Source organism: Mauremys reevesii, linkage group 8, assembly GCF_016161935.1.
Source record: "Mauremys reevesii isolate NIE-2019 linkage group 8, ASM1616193v1, whole genome shotgun sequence".
Lineage (NCBI taxonomy): Eukaryota > Metazoa > Chordata > Testudines > Geoemydidae > Mauremys > Mauremys reevesii.
In genome coordinates this window covers 52,548,860-52,563,109 of record NC_052630.1, presented here as the reverse complement: position 1 = coordinate 52,563,109, position 14,250 = coordinate 52,548,860, and the positions used below count along the sequence as shown (strand labels likewise).

General features: G+C 53.4%; 1 protein-coding gene across 1 annotated transcript in view; it reads right to left on the bottom strand.

The window, feature by feature from the left end:
- The window catches only part of QSOX1 (quiescin sulfhydryl oxidase 1), a 45,390-nt gene extending 31,870 nt beyond the window's left edge, over positions 1–13,520 (bottom strand). Inside the window, exons 1-2 of the mRNA XM_039484752.1 lie at positions 12,940–13,520; positions 5,279–5,379 (exon numbers count right to left, since the gene is read on the bottom strand). Coding sequence (XP_039340686.1) covers positions 5,279–5,379; positions 12,940–13,186 — 348 coding nt within the window. The 5' untranslated portion in view covers positions 13,187–13,520. The remainder of the gene's footprint in view (positions 1–5,278; positions 5,380–12,939) is intronic.
- Between the last annotated feature and the right edge of the window lie 730 nt (positions 13,521–14,250).

The following is a 14,250-nucleotide window of genomic DNA, read 5'->3' as shown; positions in this document are numbered from 1 at the left end:
ATCCATTGACCCGAACAGAAGTTGGAACAGACCCTCACTTTGTTATCTTTATCGAAGGAAAAGGGCTGGAAACTAACTTACAAAAATAAAAAAGCAAAAAGAGATCAGAAATTGTCCTGTACATTTTGAGATTCCCCAACGCAGGAGAGCCCCAAGTGGGGAGTTTTGCTGGCCTTAGAGGCAGGTCTCTGAAGGTACAGGCCAAGGCATTTAAATAAATAAGCTCTTTTGGGACTAAGTCTGACTATAGACCCAGACATGCCAACTTGCGAGACAGACTTAATTTTATTAAGAAATCGCATTACTCATAATCTCATGACAGAACTCTCAAACTTCAGGATTTTTGGGGGTCACCTGCTGCTGAAACAACGGAGGCCTGTCGGACAGAATGAATTACTGGGCAGGAGACAGGCAGATGCGGGGGTGATAATGCCTGTAACAGGGGCCAAAATCACCTTATCCAGTACATGTGGCAGAGCAGGCAACACTGATTGTCACATGCACACAAACTGGGGTTGGGCAGAGGCAGGGGGGAGTCAAAAATCAAGAGACTGACCTGAAAAACACATCTTTTTTTTTTTTTTTTAAATGTCATGATTTTTTGGCCAATCTCATGATCTCTGATCTCCTGAAGTTGGCAATCCTGCAGACATTACACTGAAACACGACTCACCACATGGCTGGGGAATGGAGGGAATTGCTAGCACGGGCATTGAGCTGGCCAAATTTTGTCCAGCTGGGAGTGAGTGTGTATGGGGGATGGGTAGGTGATGACATGAGGAGCCTGACCCTGCCAATGGCTCCATGCTAGTGCATGAGGCCCAGGAAGTGAAACTCACCTGTCTGGTTTCACCACAGGGTTTATGTGTACCTGGGAAACGAGCGGAATTTTAAAACATGTGAGCTAACACATTTGAATTAATATGTTTTTAAAAACCACTCAGCACCTGGTACAGGGCCAAGCCCACCACGTTAACATTCACATTACAGTGTCGAAAGCCCTAGGGTTAGCCCAACCAGCTAACGTTCTTAAACACAATTGTCTTTGTCTACACTAGGTGTAGAGTAGTGTTTACATACCATGTTTGAATATACCACTCATCTTCCCAGTGTAGACAAAAACACAGGCTATTTTCACTGCCAAAAAGGGTGGGTTTTTACTGCAGGGTAATGAGTATTAGCGATCCTGCTGCAAACTCCTAGTGGAAACAAGGCTCTTTCATTTTACCAGGATGTAGCTAGGTGAGGTCAACCCCAGGTGGAGGTTTAGTGCTGACCTCATCCAACTACATCACGCTAAAAACGACCTGTCCCTTGTCTCCAGCAGGGCCGCGCCCATGCCTTAGTTATCCCACTGTCAAAAATCCCACACAAAGACAGCCAGAGATTTTGGTCCAGCTGTAACTGCAGCTAGCTGACTGCTCCTTAACTCAAGTTAACGATCATGAGTGTAAATTCTAGAGTAGCCAGTCATAAAGTGTTCGTTTCAGGAGATCCAACCAGGAACCAACATTAGGGAATGTCAACCCTGGAGTCTGGCATCTTGTTAGTTAACAGGCAATCAATTAGCTTGGGTTACAGCTCAGACAAAGCAAGCTCACCAGCTAGTGCAGAAAGTAAACATCAAAAAACAAGTCACAGAATTCTTCCGGCTTCAAATAATCCAAAGGGTCACTGGAAACACAGTGATGTTTGCTCAGAAGGACTCACTGACACCGTCTCTTTACAGGACTTTGCAGGAACTGCACTAGGTCTGCCTCAGGAAATGTTTGTGACAGAGGCATTTGAAACGGTCATATGATGTATTCCCCTTTGCACCAGATCAAAGGCACCACACCATCCTCCCAGCTGGAATGGATTCAGGCACTTAGAGTCCCTGTTCCTTGCGAAAGGAACACAGCCAGGACAAGAGGCACGCTGGGAACCTGAAGGAAGGATGAACAGGGACATACCAGACTCTGGATTTGCTCTCCCTACTACGACCTCAGAGAGGGCTCATTACAGGGAGTCCCCAACAGAAATGCAAGAAAGAAAAATGAAGGGTACCTTTTACTCTGGTGCCATTCTCCTGCCCTGTGCATAGTAATAATAATTAAGTCCTGCATCTGAACTCCAAGTTATGGGAATTCATTGCCTGTTAGCAAAGCATCTCTGAGGCTTTTGCATTCTTGCTTATGTTGGACCGGGGTTTGTTTGCATGAGGAAATATTTAAATTATATATATTTACACAATTTTTTGCTGGGCACGGGACCAAGGGGTGGAATCACAATTTGACTGCCAATAACAACAGAGCCACCCAATATGGGAAGCCTCAAAGCACTTAACAGATGGGAATGAAATCGTGTAGCACCCGTGCGGCCTAGGGAATAGACACAAAAGTGAAGTCACTTGTGGCAGACCCCCATGGTACTTTTTACAAGAGTTGAGCTGTTAGCTCCAGCCTCCTGGCCAAATTCCTCTGTGCCTCACTACATTCTGCCTCCCCAGATCCCCACGGCAATCTCACTTGGATATGCCTGTTCTAGATGCCTGAGAAGGGATGCTGTGTACTGTTTAACAGCTACTGTGTTTCACTCCAGAGATGGCTGCATTTCAGTGCTGGATGAAGCGACTCCTACATGTATGCCCAGGAATGCATTTGGGGTGCTATATAAACAGATGCAAGGTCATCATTCAGCTGAATTGACAGGGAGAGGAAACAGTTAAAAGAAACAGGCTAGGAGAAGCCACAAGAATAAAGTGCTCTAGGAGGCACAAGGGCCGGATTAACTTTTTGTGGGCCCGGCGCCAAACATATTTGTGGGCCCCCCTGGGGAATGATTGTAAAAGGGGCCGGGGGTAAAAGCACAGTGGGCAGGAGCTAGGGTTGGTCTCTGGAGCAAGGAAGGAGCTGGGGTAAACTGCAAGCGCAGCAGGGCTGAGGAGGGGGTAAACAGGATCCACCCAACCCGCCCCTGCCCACATAGAGCAGGTACCTACCCGGTTTTAGCCCATTCTCTTTGTCTCTCTCTGCACTGAGCTGCCCCTCCTCCCACGGAAGGTAATGTGGTTACTCCTATAACTGGACATTTAGTTTCCAGTCAGCACTGCTAACCGGACACCCAGGTCCCATTTTCTACTGGAGTTTCCAGTCTAAAACTGGATACTTGGCAACACGGCTGCCAGAAAAGCCTGAGGGGGGGAGAGGGGCAAGCAATCATTTTTAGAAGTAAGAAGGCTAAGCCTAAGGGGGAGGGGGCAAGTGGTGGGTGGGCTAGGGAGTGGAGAAGAGCCATGTCTGCTGTACTGCCCAGGTAGGCTGGAGACTGTGGGGATCAGCAGACACAGTATCCAAGGCCAGTGCAAGGATATTTTGCACTCTAGGCGGAACTTCCACCTTGCTCAGTCCCGCCCCCCCGAGCATCGTTTATTATAAACTTTCAAAAATGAATCCAGTGGAGTCACATCTTACACGGGGGTTAGGTTCTAAGGTCAGCACATAAGAGGAAAATCGCGTATAGTGAAAATTACCATAAAGTACAGTACACACCGTATAAACTGTATACACTAGAACAGGGGTCCTCAGCCTACGGCACGTGTGCCAAATGTGGCAAGGGAACTGATTTTTTTTTTTTTTTTTTTTTTACTGGCAGGCTGCGGGTCCTGGCCACCACTGAGCCTGCTGCCAGTCTGGAGTTCTGGCCGCCGGCTCCTGCCAGCCGGGGTCCCGGCCGCCGGCCCCGCTCAGCCTGCTGCCGGCCTGGGTGAACGGAACTCCAGGCCGGCAGGAGGCTGAGAGGGGCCGGTGGCCGGGACCCCAGCAGGCAGGAGCCTGCCCACTGCCGGTCCTGCTCAGCCCACTGCCGGCTGAGTGAACAGAACCCCAGGTCGGCAGGGGGCTCATCGGCGGCCAGGACCCATAGCCTGCCATTACAAAAAAATCCGCTTGCGTGCCACCTTTGGCATGCGTGCTGTAGGTTGAGGACCCCTGGTTCTAGTGTGTACTGTACTTTACGGTAATTTTCACTATACATGATTTTCCTCTTACGCACTGACCTTAGAACCTAACCCCCACATAAGATGTGACTTCACTGTAGTGTAAAAAAAATTTTTTGGGCACCACTTTTTGGCGCCCCCAAATCCTGGCGCCCTCGGCAGCTGCCTAGTTCGCCTCGTGGTTGCATTGACAGTATCCCCAGCCCAGGTGATGTGACAGCCAGTGGTGGATTTAGAGTTAGTGGGGCCCCCCTAGCCCTGTGCTTAGCTTCATATTTGGGGCTCCTCCTTGGGACCCAGCCAAGAAAAAGAACATTCTCTCTTATCTCTCCCTACCCTCATTTTTCATTCTTTTTTTCCTTCATCCTTCTCCAATAAGTAATAGCAAGTAAATTAAAATAAAGTGAGGTACCTTGATTGTTCTTGTAGTCTAACTTATTTTTCTACAGACCACTTGAAAATCACAGAGGGTCTCGAGGGACCACTTAATGATCTTTCCAAATATTGTAAAAAAAAATGTTGGAGTGTGGGGTCTGGCCAGGAGCTTGGGTGAGGGAGGGGGTTCAGGGTTGGGGCAGGAGGTTGGGGTGTGGAGCACTTACCTGGGGCAGCTCTTGTTTGGTTCTCAGGATGGGGGTGGGGATGGAGGGCAGGAGTCAGGGTAGGGGCTGGGGCGTGAGGGGATGCAGGAGTCAGGGCTGGGGAGGTGTGGGGGTGCAGGGGTCAGGGCTGGGGAGGTATGAGGGGGGATGCAGGGGTCAGGGCAGGGGGCTGGGGAGGTGTGGGGGGTGCTGAAGAGGTGTGAGGGGGTGCAGGGGTCAGGGCAAGGGTCAGGGGAGGTGTGAGGGGGTGCAGGAGTCAAGGTGGGCAGAGGGCTGTGGGAGTGGGCTGGGGTCGTGCAGGGGGCTGGAGGGGGTATGCCCCCAAACACAGTCTGCCCGGTGAAGCGCTGAGATAAACAAGAGGGGGGTGGTTTCAGATGGCTTATGGCCAATGCTGCTGTTCAGACCCAAAAGTAAAACACAGGCTGGAGACCAGGACCACACTAGAACTGATCAGGGGCCTCCTGGGGTACCAGCTCCATGGAATGTTACGCGTTTTGGAGCGAGCCTCCCTGCCCAGGTCCTCCCACCCCCCTGCTAGGCTTCAGAGTCTGAGCCACCGTTCAAAGCACTGCCTGTGCAGCTATTTTTAGAGCACTGGTGTGAGCCCCGCTGCAGAATGCTAAGTACACGCCCCTACAGATTGAAGCTGGACCAGCTCCGCTTTCCTGCCACCCACCCCAGCCTGTGTTCACTTTACCTTCAACGTAGGGAACCCAGTTATCCCAAACTTCCCGCACATTTTCTGATTGGCTATGTCTGCACAGTCGAGGACGCCAAGGTTCACCGCGGGGCTCCATTCTGAAAGGAGACACAGACGGACAGACATTAGCGGATCTGAACCCCTCTCCAGTCCCGGCCACTCTGCGCTGAGAACAGGAGCAGCCGCTGGGGCAGAAGCTCACTCTGAATTCCAGTGGCTGCTTTTCCCTGTCACAGCTTCACTGCTCATGGGGAGACCCCCAGCCACGCCAGCCCCAGGAAACGGGGCAGGAGCCACTCGGACATGCTGGACAAGGGCTAAGTTGGGGGAAGCCTCTGTTATACCGTAGCTACTGCTCCCTACTGCAATTACATAATAGACAGCGGCCCATCAGTATTTTGGAGTTATTTCTACTCGTATCTCACTCCCAGACACTGCTGAGGACTGCACAGACTTCCAGCATTACCTACCTACCCCCGGGAGGAAAATCTTGCTCTTTCCACTGGAAGAAATGTATTATGGGTAACCTCCCCAAACCTTTCCTACAGTTCCATGGCCGGAAGCTGAATTCTATCCTCCTCCATCACTAGAGCACTGCTCATCCCAAAGCACTTTCGACACTCATGCAACGGGAGCCTTATAGCCACCAATGAAATTCAGCTGGCTCTGGGGTACGGCATGGCAGCCATTTACCAGCGCAGAGTAAGCACAGCAGCTTAAGACAGGAAGCAGAGCAGCATGCTTTACACACGTCAAACCACTTGATTTATATAGCACCAGGCCACTTCACCAGCAAATGCTATGGGGGTATTTTTGGACTGACTGAGCGTAATGCTCAGAGCTGGAATCCGGTCAGGAGCCTGGGGCTCAACCTCTTTTCTTACAAAAGGTGTTCATGTGAGGGGAGAAGGGTGTCAGGAACTCAGTTTTCCATCTCTACCACCCCTTTGCCCTTCTAGCTGTCCAGTGAACCAGGCACCACGCTGAGGCTGGGTTGGGATGCTCACCTAGGAACAGTCATCTGCAGCACCCGGCCTTTTCCTCAGAGGGCTCATCTCCAGGGACAACCCAGGCCCCCTTGGCTTGACAGCCACAGTTTGAGGGCTGCAGGGAGTGAAACACACAAGCCTTGCGAAGTGGTGGATAATATCACATTGCACGTGTGTTCACTTGGGGGCTGAGATCTAAGCAACTCATACTGTGTGTCGCGTCTCTGCCGCATCTCTCCCCCCCCCGCCAACTGGCATCCTCACTCTGGCCACCATCCTCTTCTCTCTGGGCTGCAGTCACTGGGTGAGGGTAGGGACCCCAGCCCCATATACAGCTCAACTGAGCTCACAGCTTCTCCCCATCCCAAAAGAGAAGCTCCCTAGACTTTGCAGAGACAGGAATCCCACAGTAGTCATGGGTCAGCGCAGTAAACTCACAAGTCTCATCTGTGGGCAAGGTGCCAGGGAGGGAGAACTGGGCCCTTTTGTTCCAGGGACCTCGCCTCCTCCACCCCAGGCACAACAAGGAGAACGTCCTCCCGGCCCTTCACAGTGGCAGGCTTAGCAGACACTCCTGGGAGACCAGAGGAGGAACGTAGGGGAGAGCAGCTTCAGCCTGGTGCCAGCGGGCAGAGATCCAATGCAGAGCTGTTAATCCCTCTTCCATAAACACTGTGGCTCAGAGGCCTCTCTGGCAGCAGTTGTGAGCCCAGAACACTCTCTCCCTCTCCCCACACGTGGGCACAGGCCGGTCCCTACTCCCCAACGCACAGCAATGCTGTCCTCACTCAGACAGGCCAGCTCCAGGGTCCATCCCACACAGTCAGTGAGTGCACGGCTGCTCCATCCATGCCTCTGGCTCCTCCTGACATCACAGCATGCCGCCCCCACACATTTTCTTTGAACAGAGCATCTTGCCTAGGAAACTAGACCCTGCATTTGCCTCTGGGTACCCCTGGGGATTCATTCTAAAATGATGCTTGGCTAGAAAAATCCACCCCCCTGAAAACTCAGCTCTTCTGAGCTATGAGCTGCAACCCCCGGATCCTTGCAGGTGCCTTCCAAGCACGTCTGAATGGGACAGCCCACTCCTCAGAGGGGAGCATATCCGACTGATATAGCAACTTCCTCTGTTTGCTCTGGGGTCCGGTCCATGGAACATGCTTAAAAGGACGGGAACAGGACCCAAGATATAGGAGGTGGTGGGCACAGCAGGGATGGAATACGGTGGCATCAATTAGCTATTCTTCTGGCCATTGCAACCAGGTGGCTACCTAACCTAGTGTGATTGATATGCAGGAGCTCTGGCAGAGACAGAGGTGTTACTGCAGTGCAGGACACGCAGCCATTAGCACAGGTCACACGGTACCATTACTTGTGCCAGCCCCACAAGAGAACATTGTGCAGCAGCACCCGGGGGGTTCGAGTCCAAGGCAAATACCAGCCCCCCAATATACTCCAGCCCTCAAATCACTGCACAAGCGCCATTTGCAGCTCTCAATTTGAGAGGCAGTTCTGTGCTTTTATTGTCTGAGCAATCCCTGCTGGCCATTTGAGGCCAAATGCAGTGCTCCAAAAAGGTGCCCGCTCCCAGCTAAGAGGGGGGAGCACACTGGCAATGCTGCTGCTACCTGCGCTTGAAGGAGCAGGGCAGGTGTCCAGCTCATGCAGACAGTTCCACAGGGCAAGGGGGAGTCAGAGCCAGTGTTTGGGGCAGGTTGCCCTTTAGTTGCACTCCCAGGCAGTGCTGGGAACGTTCACATCCTTTACTCTAGCCTCTCTCTGCAGAATCCCCAAGATCCAAAATGCAACATCCCTTTCACACAGCACTGAATAGGTCCCAGCCACTGAGGGCTTCCATCCTGTCCCCACAATCTGCCTTCTATTCAGCTCCTCTGTAGCCATGCTACAGCTGCTACACAAGGACTGTGTCGGGGCTCCCTAGAAACCATCCTGGGGCCCACACACTGGCCGTGGAAGCTGGGCTCACAATCACACTGAGGGGTGTTTGCCTCTCTCTTATTGAGCATTGCCCTGGGGATGATCCATTTGAAAGCACAGGGCTTTCCTTCCAGGCAGGTTTCATGCTCCCCGCCAGTGGACATAAAAGGCTCAGCTCACATTAAGGCAGCGGGTGGTTTAATGCACCTTTTGGGTGGAGAAAGCCAGGAAAAAACTGCACTAGCGAGAGCCAGGCTCATGCAGACCAGCGCTGTGCAAGCTGCCCTCATCCTGCAACACCCCTGAGTTCTGAGACGTCTCTGCCAAGGCAGCTCAACTCTGACCTGCAACACTCCTGCTATTCCGGTTATTCCAGTGCCAGGCGCATCCCAGCTTTGCCCACGGCACCTTGATCCTGACCTGCAGCACTTGCTCCTATTCGCCTGCTGGGATGCAGATCCGTCAGGGCTCTTATGTTCTGACCAGGGCTTAGGGCAAGAGGCATGGGAAGACTTCCACATGAGCAGGCATCGGCAGGGAAACGTGATGGAGGTACAGCAAAGCATAACTGACACTGAGCAGGTAATCATGGGCCTGCTCATCTAACCCAAGAACATGGGGACAATCAGTAACACTGAAAGGCAGCAAAACTAAAACTGATCAGAGGAAATCATGTTAAAAACACAATTAACCCGTGATCTCACTGCCACAAGATCTCACTGAGGCCGAGAGTTTAGCAGGATTTAGAAAAGGCCTGGGCAAGTGGACATACAGCTGTGAACATTCAGTTACATTAGACAGGAAAAATTAGAAGGGCTTTAAACTCTCAAGCCTCAGGACGCAGTCAGACATTGCCTGGTGGACGCTAGAAATTAAGTTCCCCACAGGATATTCCATAGTGTCCATTAAGGGGATTCCTGCTAGCCACTGTCAGGGACAGGGTACTGGGCTAGACGGGCCACTGGTCTGGCAGATCTACATCCTTAATTCTTCTGAGGAAAGGCTGCCAATTGTAACCAGCTGCATAATGACTTTGTGAGGTGGGGATTACAAGGAAGCAAAATTCTTCCCCATGTGTGACTTAAGGGGGCATTTTCCAAGGCACAAATGGGACACAGGTACCCAACAGCCCTTTTGAAAATCTACCCCTAAGCCAGATTGGAGCTCAGGGCTTCCCGAGTGCAGGGAAAGGGGAGTGTATGAATTGCACTGATCGGCTGAGAAAAGGATTTGGGTGGGAGAAACACAAACGAGAAACAATTCTCCCCTCCCACCCAGGCAAGGTCTCTTCGTACAAACTCTCCATCACGTTTTCATATGACAACCCAAGATGGATTTGGCAGGCCAGGCTCTTCCCCACTCCAGGAGGTTTCACTTTAAAGATGAGCATTTGCCCAATTAGATTCATGGAGCTTTTCCAAGTCTGATTTATGGGCTTCCGCAGCCATCAGCGAGCGGAGACAAAATTCTCTAGTGTCCTGAGTTTAAACACAGCCTCTCCTGCCAGAATGGAAAAGGGGGAGGAAAAATTGCAACGACAAGCAAATCCAGCCTGGGGCTGTTGTGAGGGGCTGCAAGGGGCCAGAAGCTCCCTGCTTAGATTGCATCAGTGCACACCACCATTGAATGCTGTGCTAAAGGCACGTTTGTACCTCTTCAGCCCTGGCGTGTGGGTGTGTGTACTTCCTCCAGCTGCATGAGCTGGGTTCTGTCAACACACGTCAGAGGGAGGCAAACGTGGGTTCACAGTGAAGACTCTTCCGTCATTATGTCAGCAGGAGAGCTCTGCACAGAGTGCATGTGCAATGCCCTGCTGGCACAGAGCCAAATACAATTTTCTGGGCCAATGGGAGGCCATGTGCCTACAGCACCTATAGAGTCATCAATTCCAAGGCCAGGAGGGACCTCTGTGATCATCTAGTCAGGCCTCCTGTGTAACACAGGCCACCAGCATGTGTCTCCTTTCCCCACAGGACACCAGCCCCACTTGACAGCCATCATCACTAAGTGTGTTCCTCCAGAGCCGGTTGAAGGGCTGTCAACTCACCCCAGAGAACTGCAATCAGCAGCATCCTCCTTTCAGCTCCAGACATCAGACCAGCATGTGCAGCCTGAGGCATGAGACTCTACTGCTTCCATGCCAGCTTCCATGCAGACATGGCCTCTGTGTGTATGAGGTTCATGGCCCTCCCATGTCTGTTTGTCCCCAGTCCGGGCATGTCACTGTGCAGGAGTCTTATCTGGAGCATACTAGGGTGGGGTCCAGAAGGTACAGGCAACTACAGCAAAGAGTCCCTAAATGATGCGCTGAGGGGCACCAGATGCTGGAATTTCAATCCCTGTGGTAAGATCACCAGACAGGCAAGGCTGGCTTACAGCGTCACACCACAGGCTGGCCCATAGCATGTGGGACCCTGCTCTGTGTAAGCCCAGACCCCATGCAAGCTCGGCAGTGCATGGCCCACCCTAGCGCTCCCTGGCGGCAGACCTGGAGAGGACAGCAATAAGTCACAATATGCCTCTCCTCTTCTGGCAGCCGGGGACCTCGCTGTCATTGTGGTTAAGGCATAGGAATGGGAACCCATGGATCAGAGGCCTGGCCCAAGTTAGCTGTGCCAGTGACTTGCTGGGCAACCCGGAACATCACGTAGCCTCTGACAAGTTCTCCCTTCTGCGAGCCGGGAATAATGCTTCCCTCCTGTGAATAAGGAGGGTTGGAAGCTGAATCCCTGACTGTTTAGGAGGCACTTTGAGATCCCCAGATGGGAGGAAGCACAAAGGGAGTGAAGGGTCATTTGATCCTAAGGCTGGTCCTGGCCACCCCATTATGGCAAGCTCTCCCCAGTCCCTTCAGGACGATGCACACGGGAAGTGCTGAAGAGGCCTTCAAGGGGATGACAAGGATCTCTACGATCCCTCCTGACCTCCCACTAAGTCACACAGTCACATCAGCGCTGTTCCACCAGTGTCTAGAATCAGGGCACAACACCAGAAAACACCTGTGAGCATGAACCAATGCTCTGTCATCCAGTTACACAAACCTCAGGCTGTAATCTCATCACTAAGGCTGCATGGTCTAGTGCACAGGTATGGGAGTTCTACTCACAGCTCTGCCACTGATTCATTGGGTATCCTTGGGCAAGATCCTTAGCCACTCTGCCTCAGTTCCCTGGTCTGTGCAACAGGGATAATTATATTTACTTACCTACCCCACAGCAGCTGCAAAGATTCAGTGCTGGGAAAGCCCTTTGAAGGTACAAATATAAATCCTCCTCCTATATTGCATGTTAAGCATGGCCATACCAAGCAGATAATGAGTCCTCTAAGGAAATGAAGGCGCTGTAGGAAGTGATGTGGGTGGCTTTCCCATTGGCACGTTTCCTTCTGCCTCTTGGATGAGACACAAAATGAGCTGTCTGAGCTCATGGCACTTTGGGGAAGAATATGGGTGTTTCTTACATTGGAATTTGGCCAGAATACCTACAATTCGCTCTGCAGGTTTCAAATGGCCACAATATTCTTCACTGCCATCCCAACACTTCCATTCAGTGCCACTGCGCATTTCTGAACAGCTGTCACAGTCCGCCTGCAGGGCGGCTGCACTTCAGTGGCTGGTCCAGTGATTCACATGCCTCTATCTAATTGGGCAATCAATTAACAAAATTGTAAACATGCCTTGAGATCCCTCAGGATGAAAAGTGCTCAAAACACATTGCCATCTCCCTGGGGTGCAGGCCCCAAACATCAGAGGAGGGACCAACTGGACAACTACTAAGCACCAATTCATCAACTACTCATTGACGGAGCCACCTGTGGTGACAGGAGCTGTCCCAGCCCATGCTACAGGGCACAACTCAGTGGTTGATCCACAGAGACTCCATCTGCAACCTTCAAACACACACGCCCATTGCAAGAAGCCAGTGGGGGAAAAAACCTCCAATTCTCTCTCTCTCTCTCCAATAACTCCCAAGCCCAGTCTGTATTAGGGCCTCAGCTGATCAGATCAACACTACACTTCTGGCCGCCTCCACAGCCAGGCGGATGAGAAAGGAGCCACAGCGTTGAAGTTAACCCAAAGTCACAACTGGAGAAGGAAACCCTCCCCCAAAAGTGAAGTAGCTACAACGCAGAAGCAAAGCAGGAAGAGGCTTCGTTTGTATGTGGTTTTTGAGACCAACTTTAGGGAAGTTGCTCTCCTAACTGTTCAGCAACGGGCACTAAAGCTACAGCGCAGAGTGCAGCTGGGACCCGTCAGCCACACACAAGAAACGGTCGCAGCAGGGGAAGGCCAGGCGGTTTGCAAATGACCTGGAGCAGGGATGCAACAGCCAAGGGTCTCGGAGAGGCACCGACAGAGGGCGCAGTGAAGGGGGAGGGGCACACAAGGACTTAAGAGGGGAAAGGAGTGGGGGCGAATGAGGATGCCAGGGGGGCAGGGAGAAGGCGGAGATACAGCCGAAAAGGGGGCCGAGGATGCAGAGGAGAGAAGCGAGGACTCCTCCAGCGAGCCGGGGCAGGGAACGAGAAGGGGGCTGGCAGAAAGGGCATGGGGCGGCCCAGGACAGTGGGGGCCCTTTCTATGGGGAGGGGCTGACACGGCAGTGGCACAAAGGAGGGGCCCGAGGAAGGCTGGCCCCGGGACGGGGAGAGAGCTGGCCCGGGGCAGGTGGCCATGGGCCCTTGCTGGGGGGCCGAGGGAAGCGGGGCTGCCGTGGCCCGGCCACTCACCCTGGATGTCGGCGGCCAGCGCCCGCCAGGTGGGGGCGAAGTGGACGCAGTGGCCGCACCAGGAGGCGTAGAACTCCACGAGCCAGGCGCTGCTGGAGTTGAGGACTCTGCTCTCCAGCGTGTCCACCTGCAGCAGCACCAGCGGGTCGCCGGGCGAGTAGAGGCCGCCGGGCGGCGCCCCGGCCAGGGCGGCCGCCAGGAGCAGCAGCAGCAGGGGCCCGTGCGGGTGGCAGCGTTGCCTCGCCATCTTCCGCCGGGAGGGAGCCCGCCGCACAGGGGCTGCTGGCCGGGCCGGACCGCGCCGCGGGGGAACTTTGCTGCCGTAGCTGCAGCTGCCTGTCCCCGGCCGGCGGGGGCGGAGCTGGGCCGGGCGGGCCCCAGCCGTCCCCGCCCCGTCTTCGCAGCGACCGCACTGGCCTGGGCCCCGGGCGGGAGGCGCGCGCGCTCAGCCTCGGGGGGTGGGCGGTGGCTCAGCTCCCCTCCCGTCCAGCCCCTGCTCCAGAGCCGGGGGTCCAAGGCTGGCTGGGCGGCAGCCGGGGTGGGGACCCAGGCAGGGCACGCCCGGTACCTGGCGAGCCCCTCCCGCCAGCCCTGCTGGGTCTCAGGCTCTGCTGAGCCAGGAGGCACCTGGGAGCAAGGTGCCAACCCCCAGCTACACCCACACACAGCGAGGGGTTTAAAGCAGCAGCGCCCCTGTAAAACTTCTCGACCTGCAATAAAATGTTACCCACGCAAGAATTACTGTTTCCTACCGGCATAGGGAGCGCCTCCCCCTTTACACTGTGCCCTGGTGCCTCTTAAGTGATTAAGATAGCATAGGACAAAGAAGCCCCCCTTGCCCTTCCCTGCTGGGTGGGTCATAGACCCTTGAGCACTGGCAGGTACATTGGCACAAGCCCCCAGCAAAGGGGAAGTGGTTGGGTTATTTTTTCCTTTTTGTGGCAGTCTGGGCAAAGGCAGGGGTTGGTCCCCACAGTGCAGCAAAGGAGACCTCCTTTATCTGAAACAAATGCCTAGCACAGCTGCCTCTCCCCATCCTAGGACATTGGGGAGATGTGTTTCAAGCCACTGAAATGCACTGGATATAGGCCCGGGCAGTGAAAGAGATAAAGACATCTCTTTGCATTAGAGTGGGCATATGGTTCCCTGCTAGTCACACTACACTGTTTAACTACATAGCAGCTGCCAGAGCCCCTTGTTCTACATCCACAGATTTTAATACAGGTGTGAAGGTAGTTGCTCACATGCAATGCTGACATACAGTATAAATACTTAGATCCAGACCTGCCAGGGGCCAGCCATGCCCCGCAA